The 12816-nt window shown below is 35.4% G+C and overlaps 1 protein-coding gene across 1 annotated transcript; it reads left to right on the plus strand.

Annotated features, from left to right (window-relative positions):
• The first annotated feature begins 592 nt into the window (after positions 1 to 592).
• On the plus strand, positions 593 to 6624 carry LOC141362030 (E3 SUMO-protein ligase ZBED1-like). Its single transcript, XM_073863603.1, has 6 exons — positions 593 to 2807; positions 2997 to 3090; positions 3751 to 3962; positions 4401 to 4528; positions 5821 to 6298; positions 6427 to 6624. The coding sequence occupies exons 1-6, from the start codon at positions 2637 to 2639 to the stop codon at positions 6622 to 6624; spliced, it is 1281 nt and encodes a 426-aa protein (XP_073719704.1). The 5' UTR covers positions 593 to 2636.
• Positions 6625 to 12816: the final 6192 nt, after the last annotated feature.

Consider the following 12816-nt stretch of genomic DNA (forward strand, 5'->3'; position numbering starts at 1 on the left):
AAGCTTTAGGCTACTTTAACACAGACTTGAGTAAAGAAATCACATTCTTGTGCTGTAATCACCTACAAAATGTTTTCATGCACTCTGAAGATATCATTTGGCCAGGACTTGTAATCTGAGGTACTGAGCACAATGTATTACATCTTTTCTGACTTCTAGCATGAATACGCAGTATACAGCGCTATTTTTAGGCTTTCATTGATAAAACTAAATCGGCTGATCTCCGCCTCTTTTAATAGTGTCATTTTGGGAGTGTGTGGAGGTTGTGGGGAGAATATTTCATCAACTGCGCTGAAATATCAAAGAAAGCTTTTACATACACACAAAAAAACACTGTGCAGCATCGTTAATTACAACACAAGCATCGGACTCTGACATAATGTTAGTTCGCGTCATTTTAAGCCCGTCATTTCTCCCGAAAACGAAAGCAGAGACTCTCGCCCGCAGTCTCCATAGACCACCCCTCAAAACAATCAGGGCAGAAGCGGTCGAAAGTGGACAAAAGAGACGGATTTAGAGAGGTGATATGCACCTGAGCTGTGATAGAAAGGCGGGGGAGCGGGCAACAACAGGAAGAGTGACTGAATGCGCCGCATAGGGCTGGGAATCGATTCCAAAAAGAATCGATTCTTCGATTCCGAGGCATTGAGAATCGAGAGTCGATTCCAAAGGTTGGAATCGATTCCATAAGGGGAATCGATTCCATTAAGGAGAATCGACTCCTCTTTAAGATTGATTTTTAATACAAATCGCGGCCATGGTTCCGTTCTTCGTACGTGGATTACTCCGTTAGCTGGATTTTAATGGTGATTTGGCTTGATCTTGGATTATTTGGTTCTTCGAAGCTCATCCTCAAGTTGCTGTCATAGCAACCGGTCCGTAAGATGCTCGGGAGCAGGTTTACTTCATGTAAACAAGATTAGATCGCACCTTTTTAATCAGAGGTGATACGTAAAGTCTGACGCATTCATGTATTCTCCATTATACGAGCGCAATCTGCGTAAGATGCACGATTAATATGAAGAGCTTTTCAAATTCAACACGTAATAAAAAAGGTTAGATTGAATATAACGATGTTATTTAAAATATATATAATATAAAAAAGCTGTACTTGTGGAACTTGTTTTTGTAAAGCAGACGTTTTGATTATTATTCTTAAACAAATGACAAGAAAAACGTATGACCATATTATTGAAAATTGATTTAATAAAGTCATTTAATAATTTATTTAGTAATTTGTATGCTATCTATTCTTTAAAATTCTTTTTACAAAGATGTTACCCTGTCCCTTTCATGTGACAAAAAAATGCCAATAAACAATTTTTTTTATTTTACACATTTTTACATGGGTATCTTCTTTACTGCACCTTTCTGTACAGACTTAGCAGTTAATATGGACTCCTGTTAATATTGTTGCAGTCAGAAATCAGTTATATGAGAACATTGCAATTGAAGTAAACTTATTTAGTGCATTGAAGATAAATTGTTATTTAAAGAGTTGCACTTTATAATCTTTTGGTGTAGAATAACATTTACTTTCACTAATTGCACATCATATTTCATTTACCACATTCTTGGAAACTGCTGAAAGTATTGGTGTATTATTTTCAACTGCACAAAAGAGGGGAAAACACCATCTTATAATAAACTACAATTCAAATTTAATTTATCAGCTATTAAAGTGTTGCATTGGCTGTGGGTTTAAGAAAGAGCAACTTCCTCAAGAGATGAGAGAGACATCACATGAAGATGCAGGACCACCACCTGTTATTTATTCTGCTTTTTTTTGGTTGCTGTTATAAACAGGCATTTAACTGTTTTTAAAAGAGACTTAAAGTAGGCCTACTTTAGGAGCATCAAAGTTTGATTACAAGCATTGATCTTAATCTTGACATGAATATTAAAGATATCAAGATTATATTTTCACAAAATAGTTTACATTATGTTGGGTGATTATATGTACAAAAATACTTTTAGGTAGGTTTACAAATTCAGCATCATTAAATTTTCAAAATAACCTTCTATCCATAGCTCGCGCACTGCAGGGGTTAAAAATGGGCGTGTTCTTGTCCATTGTAACAACCAGCCAATCACAGCGCTGCTGATCAGATATGTGTTGCCTTTTCATGCGGTGCACGAACGCGCAATATTCTCAGATAATTCAATCCTGTCATACTAATCATCAACAGCAGGGGTGTTTAAAGAACCGAATAAGCAAGATCATAATTTGATCATTTGATCTTGGATGTAGTAAGCGACGTACGAAGAACGGACCCCTGCAAAAGAAATAAAGTTCAGTTCAGACTAAATAAATGGATCCAGTGGTGACAGAGTATGGTTCTCTTAGGCTGATTATTATTTCCCCTTAGAGACAGAGCGCAACGCGTCATAATCTGAAAACCACGCCCATTCGCAAAGTAAATGGAGACAGTTGGATTGTTTTCCCCGGTGGGCGTGGTTTTCAGATTATAATAAACACGCTCTGTCTTTCTATTAGGCAATCAGCGCAGTTACTGACCCAATGAAATCTTTAGAATCGGTTACTGGGCGGGGTTTGAGCTTACTACTTGTTAACTTGTAATCAAATCAGTTAATCACATACTCGAGTCGAGTTGAGTCGACTCTCATGCGAAGAAATGGCTCCAAGGTCAGCATCAGTAGTCTGGCGCTACTTTACTTTAGAATCTGCAAAAAATGAAGTGAAATGCCAAATTTGCGATAAAAAGTTGGCATATAATAAAACAACATCCCCAATGATTAAACATCTTAGGGCCGTTCACAAAAAGGAGGTGACAGAGGAGGATCAGGTAACAATTACTAATTAATCTTAATTTTACCTCAGACACTTAAGCATCTTAATTTGAAGGTTTAAAAGACGGGAATGTAAATCAAACTGCTTAATAAATTACTAACGATTGTGGTTAACTTAGTCAGATTTAGGTAGCATAGCATTAACTCAGGAAGGGTTTTTATTTTTCTAATCGCAATTCCAAAAGGAGGATGCGGAGGGAGAAACTCCGCCTGCCACGAAAAAGCGTTTGATCCAGCCATCAATTGAACAACAGTTTGGAGCCAAGATGCCATACCCTGGTAGGTGTTTACTCTAATTATTAAGATTATTTGGTATAGGGGAAATAAGCAAATAATACAGTATAATTACCCCATAAAAATACAAAAAGATGTCAATAATAGTGCTTAACTCATTCACCGCCAGCCTTTTTTAAAAAGTTGCCCAAAAAAAGTTGAAAATTTGTTTCACCAAAATGCCTTCCAGAAAAAAATTCTTCTAAAAATATATAAACATACAAATATATCAAATGAAAGAACAGACCCTCTGATTTCAAACAAACAAACACTATCCTATCTATATTTTTTCTCTGCTTATAAACTTTTAAATATGGGTATTTTTCTTTAAAAAAATTAGCAAGAAGCTGAAATAATTGCATTTTTGTGAAGGAATTTTGTTAGAGATCAGAAAATTAGTAAAAAAAAGAGCTTCAGTTTTTTTTATAAATGGGGCAAGTCTGCCATCTAGTGGGTAATTGCGGTATTACATATTAACGTAAAGCGTCATCAGGAACACTGTTTTTATGCAAATATCTTCTCTTAATTGACGAGATAACTCATCAGTGGCGGGGAAAGAGTTAAGTAATTTGATTCTTAGTGGGTTAGTTTAGGTTATTTTTAGCACAAGATTTAAAATGTCTTTTCTCTGGCTCACTGTTTTCTTTATATGATCTTTCATTGTAGCTCAAAGTCTTCCAAAAAAAAACCTGGATCAAAAGTTAATTGAGTTCATAATTAAGGACATGCAGCCACTATCTGTTGTGGAAGATAAAGGTTTTCGAGCATTCGTGAATACACTTGATCCAAAGTACAGGATTCCATGCAGACAAACAACAAAACAACTAATTTTGGAAAGATATTCGAAAGAAAAACAAGCTCTGAAGGACCAGCTCACTGTACGTCTGAGTAACTTTTCCTGTTTGTCATTTTTTCCCATTTCAATATTCTGTTTTGTTTTATGCTTTCCTAAATGAAAAATGTTAGATGGCTATATTCATAATTTGATTAATCATTTAGTAATCACCATATACTGATGAATGCAAATGACAGAATTCTTATTTATTGAAATAACAGTGACAGTCAGTTTTGACTACATGTGGCCTGCTCTATAATTTTGAGTGGTTTTGGCCCAGAAACATTTTTATTTTCATTTAAATAAAATTAATGTCTTCTAATCATTCTAGTGACTATTATGATTGATTGTAAAAAACAATCATTTAAACATTTATTTTTAAATTAATTTCTTAAAAACCTAAATGTGTTCCTGTGTCAAAGTGGCTCAAAATGATTGAGCAGGTTAAAAATAATTTTTGCATTTTACAATTTCTTTTCAGGCTGTACAAAGTGTCTGTCTCACAACTGACCTGTGGACATCTGTTGCAATGGAATCATATATTTCTGTGACAGCACATTACATTTCTGATGATTTCTCTCTGCAGTCCAAATTACTGGAGGTTGAAGGGTAAAATATATTTTTTCAACTGCTAAGAAATGTATTTCTGCAATCCCGGAGTAATAATGCAGAGTAAAGTACTGTGTATCCTAATCAGTTAAAGTCATTTTGGAAACTTAATATTTTTTAATTCCATTTAGACCATCTACAGAACATCACACAAAGATATAACAAAAACATTTTGATAACAAAACCTAATAAATAACAAATGTGATCCTGCCTTGGAAACCCCGGCTACAATTCAACCATTTTATTTAATTTTACGATTTGGCGCGTCAAAGCAGTCTTGACCAAAAAATGACAAATGAAATATAATTTGTGATTGTTACTGTGAATGATAAAAACTAACTTCATATACAATTAATTAAACGTTAGATAATGCTTTATTATTTTGCACAGAAATACCTGCTTGCTGACTTTGAGAATCTCTGTATTCACTTTATGTACAGAAACACCTGATGATTCTTATATTATTTATTTCAGGAATTCTTTTCAATCATTTGAAAGTGAACAACGACCATAATAGGCTATTAATCACAAGAGAGACAGTCGTGTCAGGCATAGCCTAAATAGTTTCGGTGCAGATATGTTTCATGTCATCACTGAAATTTAAATAAAAAGCTTAACTGTTTTGTAGTTTAACTTTTAACAAGACATCCACCATGTTTTAAATACATTTTTAAAACTTACACCTCTCGAAAGAAAAAAAAATAAGTTTAGTTTGATGAACTCCTAAATATGACACGCAGAGCGCACCTAGCGTTCCGTTAAATTGCATGTGCCAGCACGCAACAGCACAACATTGATACAAGAAAAGCAATCCTAAATTTACAGACTTAAAATTGATCTGAATTTACGTTTATAATATATACAAAAATTTAAATAAAATAAGGCCTGAAGTAACAAGGAGCAGAACAAATATGTGTAAAGTGCACGGAAACAAAACACAAGCAAAAAAGGTAAATCAGATAACCCCAAGTGATCTACAAATAAAATAAAGAAATTATTAAAATAACGAAAGTATAGCCAGAATTGCCAGCTTTGTCTTTTAGGCAATGGTTTATTAACCTGGAAACCTCCATACGGACATGTAGCCCTGTCATTTGGGTTTTGGATTTATTAACGCATTTTAAAAACATTTATTGAACGCTACTTCTTCACATATTATTTGCATATCATTATCATTATAAGCTGCATATTACTATATTGGGAGAAAGCTTTTATGTGAAATCAGGTACACTGTCAGAAAAAAAAAGGTACAATAAATAATCTGAGCTGAGTATATCTTATTTCTTTGTTAGATTTGAAGGAAGACACACAGCTGATGCCATAGCTACACACCTCCGCAGTATCATTCTGGAGTGGGGTCTTCAGGACAAAGTTTTTTGTGTAACTACAGACAACGGAGCAAATGTGGTTGCAGCAGTAAAAAAATTGAACATGAGACATCTGCCATGCTTTGCGCACACTCTCAATCTTATTGTAAAAGACAGTCTTGCTGCAGTCACTGAACTTGATGACTTGAGATCCAAAGTGAGGAGAGTGGTAGGATTTTTTAGATCCAGTTGCACAGCAAAAGAGAAGTTAGACAACTTGCAGAAAGACTTGAAAATGCCCCAACTGCGCCTTCTCCAGGAAGTTGAAACTAGGTGGAATTCCACCTATTTAATGCTAGAGAGGTTTTTTAACCTCCGGGAACCCCTCTCTGCAGCAATGAGCAACATGGACCTACCCATGTTTTTCCCCCAGGACTGGGCTGCAATGGCTGATGCAATTGAGGTGACCATACTTTGTATCATATTTTATATATAGACTTTGTTTGTGGGGCTTGTTTGCAGTAAAACCATTGTTTAACCTTAATTTTAAACAAAGTTTGTTTTATATTTATCTTAACTGTTTTTGTATAGGTCCTGAGACCATTCCTGGGGGTGACAGAGGAAATGTCTGCAGAAAGCAATGTCACATCCTCGAAGTTGATTGTGTTGGTGCGAAACCTGCAAAAACTGACAAGAAATATGGCAAACTCGTATGCTCCGGAGTCTGTTGGTCATAGGCTTGCAGGCTCTTTAAACAAGCACCTGACCAAAAGGTGTGGTGACTATTAATAAACTTTGTTTGTATAGATTAGTTTTTATACACACACACACACACACACACACACACACAGAAATGTATCAATTTATAACTGAAGTTGTTTAATTTGCCAAATGTACAACTTTAGATTTCTTGCAGTGTCAATGCTGCTAGATCCTAGGTTTAAGAAAGTAGCATTCGGCATTGATGCAAATGCAGAAAATGCTATACGAGCATTGACATCAGAGGCCAGCCAGCATAATGCGGAATCCCAACCAGAGGCAACAACTTCACAGCACATACAACAAACTGGGGCTAGTTGTGTGTGGTCTGATTTTGACTCGAAGGTTAGATTTTGTCATCACATTCTTGGAAAAACTGTTTATTAGGGATGTGTAATGAGATCTTGCAAGGAGTGAATTTTTGGAGGTCAAACTTGTGCAGCCTCATTTAGAAGTTCTGTAAGCTCAGAATTCATGTAGAGTAAGGTCTGAAGCGACTCGTGTGAAATCAAACAGGAGAGAAGCCATCCAGCAAAACCTTTTACAGTGCTTGTATATTGTCTTTTAATGCATTTGATAATTAATACTCAAAGTAGAACTGAAATGAAATTTATTACAAGATGATTAGTTATAACATTTCAATCTATACCAGCCGAATATTTTTCAAATCATTATTTTTATTATTGAGGATTTCTTTAAAATACAGCAAAAAGCTTCTCTTGTTCTTGTGAACCCAATCTCTGGTCTCGTGAGCTAAGTGTCTCGTCACACACCCCTAATGTTAATAAATGAGAAAATTAGAATGTCTTTTTCTACTGAATTCAGGGATTAATAGGCTAAATTTTTCTTACACTGCTTTTTAAAAAACAACCACGTTTACATGGGCACATTGGGCAGCAGTAAACAATTTTTTTATAGAATATTTTAGAAGTATTGTGATAAATGATGAAAAAGATATTTTGATAGTTGATGATAAGCACACAGGTGTTATTGAATTCCATCTTTTTTTTATTCCTACTATGAAAGTCAATGGTTGCAATCAGCTGTGTGCTTGCCATCATTTATCAAAATATTTTCTTTTCATCAGAATAAAGAAACTTGTACAGGTTTAGAGCAACAGTGTGATGAAATGATGAAGAATATTCATTTTTGGGTGAACAATTCCCTTTAATTATATTAGCGTTTACTTCGATTATGATTTAGCCGGATTAAGGTAATTTGTAATCGCTGTTTACATTTTAGTTTCTTAATCAGAGTATTGTTTTAGGCCAATCAGGTTAATATCGATGTATTGTTGTCCGTGTTTTTTAATTATGTTCCATAGAGAAAAGGCACCACTATATTCTCTTTCTCTCTCTATCTCTTTCAGGTAAAACAGCAAATAAACACTAATGTGGATACCATCACTGAAGTGAAATTGTACCTCTCGCAGCCAAATATTAGCAGAATGTCTTCGGCATTGGACTTTTGGAAAGAACAGGGACAAAAGTTCCCAAACTTACAGACACTTACAAAGAAATACTTGGCCATAATGGCAACATCTGTGCCAAGTGAGCGTGTATTTTCGAAATCTGGCGAGCTTATTTCAAAACGCCGCTCTTGCCTAAAGAGCTCTCAGGTGAAAAGGATGATGTTTTTGCATTACAATATGTAATTGGTCTAGGTTATGAGTGTGTTGAGGCCTAAAAAGGTTCTGTGTGTAAAGGCCTAAGAAAAGATTTTATGTGTGAAGGCCTAAAAGGTTCCGTGTGTAAAGGCTTAAAAAAAGATTTTATGTGTTAAGGCCTAAAAGGTTCCGTGTGTAAAGGCCTAAAAAAAGATTTTATGTGTGAAGGCCTAAACGGTTCTGTGTGTAAAGGCCTAAAAAAAGATTTTATGTGTGAAGGCCTAAAAGGTTCCGTGTGTAAAGGCTTAAAAAAAGATTTTATGTGTTAAGGCCTAAAAGGTTCCGTGTGTGAAGGCCTAAAAGGTTCCGTGTGTAAAGGCCTAAAAAAAGATTTTATGTGTGAAGGCCTAAAAGGTTCCGTGTGTAAAGGCTTAAAAAAAGATTTTATGTGTTAAGGCCTAAAAGGTTCCGTGTGTGAAGGCCTAAGAGGTTCCATGTGTAAAGGCCTAAAAAGATTTTGTGTATGGCCTAAAAGGTTCCATGTGTAAAGGCCTAAAAAAAGGTTCCATGTGTAAAGGCCTAAAAGGTTCCATGTGTAAAGGCCTAAAAAGATTTTGTGTATGGCCTAAAAGGTTCCATGTGTAAAGGCCTAAAAGGTTCCATGTGTAAAGGCCTAAAAAGATTTTGTGTATGGCCTAAAAGGTTCCATGTGTAAAGGCCTAAAAAAAGGTTCCATGTGTAAAGGCCTAAAAGGTTCCATGTGTAAAGGCCTAAAAAGATTTTGTGTATGGCCTAAAAGGTTCCATGTGTAAAGGCCTAAAAAAGATTTTATGTGTTAAGGCCTAAAAGGTTCCGTGTGTAAAGGCCTAAAAGGTTCCATGTGTAAAGGCCTAAAAAGATTTTGTGTATGGCCTAAAAGGTTCCATGTGTAAAGGCCTAAAAAAAGTTTTATTTATTAAAAGGACACGCTACTTTTTTGAAAATATGCTCATTTTACAGCTCCCATAGTGTTAAACATTTCATTTTTACTGTTTTGGAATGCATTCAGTTGATCTTCGGGTCTGGCGGTACCACTTCCATCATAGCCCAGCACAATCCACTGAACCAGACCAGACCACCAGCATCATGCCCAAAAACGACGAAAGTTGCTCAACACTTTTCCTATTTAACACCCGACTGTTTTAGAAGAGTCAAGTTTTAAATAGGAAAAATATCAAAACTCTTTGGTTATTTTTTAGCACGATTCTAATGGTCTAATCAGATTAAATGGGTTATGCTAAACTATGATAAAAGTGGTACTGCCAAAACCGTAAAAATCAAATGTTTAACTCTATGGGAGCTGGAAAATGAGCATATTTTCAAAAAGTGAAGTGTTCTGTGTGTAAGGGCATAAAAGTTTGTATGTGTAATGAGTCTGTTCCTGAACTGTTTTTAGGTTTAAATGCTTTTAGGAATTTTTGCTATTTTATGATATTGGATGAAATATATGTAGGCTGCCACAAATAAATTAAAAATCTATCCACAAACATTGTGTGTGTGTGTAGGAATGCATGTAAATAAAATCTACCGCATATATGTATATGGTGAACATAGTCTTTACACTGTCTAACTGACGCAGGAAGCACGACGTGACAAATCCCCTAAGCAAATGTCTCGTTCTATTTATGACTCGCAATTAATACATCTAATAGGAAGGACAAATGGATTTGCAACAGTCGCTTTGACACGCCCGGTATAGAGTGTTTCTCGTTGTGTGGCACGGTAAGACGGGCCAATGTTAGACACTGTTCGTATAGAAAAAGAATCGAAAATAGCAGTGAGGAATCGATTCTTGGAATCGATTCTTTCGATTCCAGAAACAGGAATCGGAATCGGAATCGATTCCAAAAAATCCGGAATCGAACAGCCCTAGCCGCCGCAGACGTAATCGCCTGCGCATTATATAAATATAATTGTATTTAAATTTCACAGTCCAGCCAGTGCGACATTTAATAAAAAAATAATCGCAAAATGCGACTATTTACTCGCAGTCTGGAGCCCTGTAGGGTTACATTAGTTTTTTTCTGTAGTAACATTATTTACTTCACCACAAAATAATTTTTATCAATGTAGGGCTATTACTAGGCGGTTGACTTACCAAAGCCCCATTTTCGCATTTATATTTGTCTTTACGTCTCTGTTCGTGTACTTTCCCAGTCCCGTGTCACTTTGTGTTTATCTTTCGCGCTGCAGCACGCACCTTTATGGACTAGTCCATTTCATTGTGAAAGAAGGGGGTGTAAGTGTTTAGTGACAGAACATGAACTGGACATTTTAACTACTATTTCAAAGTTTCAACGTATTTCTTAAGAATATTAATACAATTTACAATGCTTTTGAAGTGTTCATGATGATAAGGGATTTATTTATTTATGTAGGCTATTTATTAGGTTATATATGGCCTTTTATGCCTTTATTTTTGAATAGTGTAGTAGAGAGTTGACAGGAAAGTGTTGGGTGGAGATGGGGAGCAGGACCGGCAAAGGACCACAGAGCCAGGAATCGAACTCGGGTCGCCATGAGTGCACTGGCGCACTAACCACAGGGCTATTGGCGCCGACAACATGTTTTAACAAGACTTTTCTAAACAGAATCTAGTAGTCTAGAGTTTTTTCTTTAACTCATTCACCGCCAGCCTTTTTGAGAAAAGTTGCCCACCTGCATTTTTGTGATTTTAACAAAATTTTCACAAAATTCCTTGCAGGAAATTAATTTCTATAAATATATAAACATACAAATTATATCAAATTAAAGAACACACCCTTTGCTTTCAAACAAGCAATAAACAAACAAACAAACAAACAAAATGGGCAAAAAACGTTTAATTATATATTTACTTTTTCTACTTAATTTACCACTGAAATATGGATATTTATCTTCAAAAATCCAAAATTTTGAGCAAAAAGCTTAAAAAATTGCGTTTTTGTAAAGAAATTTATGTTAGAGATCAGACTCAGAATGACTATCAAACATAAACGCAGTTAAAATAAATCATCTCTTTTTAACTTCCGTTTTTTATAAATTCGTTTTGGCGCCATCTGGTGGATAAAAGCGGTATTACACTTTCACTTTGAAATTCGTCCAGAAAGGCACATTTATTAGTTAAATATGAACTTATTAATGACGAGATAACTCGTCAATGGCGGTGAAAGTCATTGAAATCGTATCCAAGAAGGATTTCAAGCCAAGAAACTACTAATTTTTTTTCTATTTGGCTGGAAATGTTGGGGAAGATGTAGTTCCCTAAAATCATGTTATATGCAGACAGAATTGCAAAAATCCTATTTTTGATGATCACTACTGCAATGCGGCCATACAAATACACATGGACAAACTGCCACATGTGCAATGTATTTGTACAGATAATACTCATGTTTGCTATAGTCTACCAAATCCCTGTGCTCTAACGTTTTCAATGCCTATAGGCCAGAACAGCTTGAATAATCTTATAAACAACTATTAAATATAGAAGATAGATGGACTGCATTGTCTATGATTAGGGTTGATTGTTGAAATTGTACCAGAATTTTTGGGCAGCATCATCTGACTCCTCTTCTTCTGCAAAGCTGGATAATGGATCCATACACAGATCCTTCAGCTGCATTAATGTACTGTACGCACAAGACAAACATATTCCAGATTTCTCTCTCTCTCAACCACAACATTAACAACAGGAATTAACCAATTGTATAAAAAACAACCAGAAGCTTCCAATGGTTGTCGTCTTGGCCTTATTGTCATTAATTATACAAGCTAAGTAAGTCACATTTTAACAATAAGAATGCTGTCACAGTCTACCCTGGACAAACTCTGTCTCCTTACTGCTGTTCTTTTCCCAAAGAATGAACCACTACAGAGCTAGTGTAATTCTATGTAAACAGTCTTCTCCAAATGAAGAGCAGTCACAGTTTGATGTAAGAGACATTCAATGATCTAACGTATTGCACAATTGTACAGAGAACACAAAATAACTCATTACAGTACATGTACAAAATGTTTAAAATGTAGTACAAACATGTGTACATAATATTTATTTTACTTTCATGATGCTACACAGTTTTGGACACGTACCTCGCGCCTGTGATCCAGTTGTGTGGTTTAAGTGGTTGTAGCTCACTGTGATGAACTAAAAAGCTGTTCCCTCTTATTGAGAGGAGATCACAGAAATTACCACTTCATTTCTTCTTTTTCCCATTCCATAGACGTAATGAATTTTATACTGTACAAACTGTATATTCTATTCCCTTGCCCTAACCCCAACCATCACAGAAAACTTTCTGCTACTTCACATTTTCATTAAACATAATTCTGTTTGATTTATAAGCTTGTTTCCTCATGGGGACATCAAAATGTCTGCACAAGGTCACAAAAATACTGGTATTTCTATCTTTGTGGGGACAATTGGTCCCACAACGTGATATTTACTAGGTTCACACACACAAACAACCATTTTAAAATGCAATATCTGTAACATTATATATTATACACAACTGAAACAAATTTACTGTCACTGCTGGCCATTGTTTTATTCATCATCACCTGTGATAGAGCATAATTTGAGGTGTCCTTTGTGTTTA

Source organism: Misgurnus anguillicaudatus, chromosome 25 (assembly GCF_027580225.2).
Source record: "Misgurnus anguillicaudatus chromosome 25, ASM2758022v2, whole genome shotgun sequence".
Classification (NCBI taxonomy): domain Eukaryota; kingdom Metazoa; phylum Chordata; class Actinopteri; order Cypriniformes; family Cobitidae; genus Misgurnus; species Misgurnus anguillicaudatus.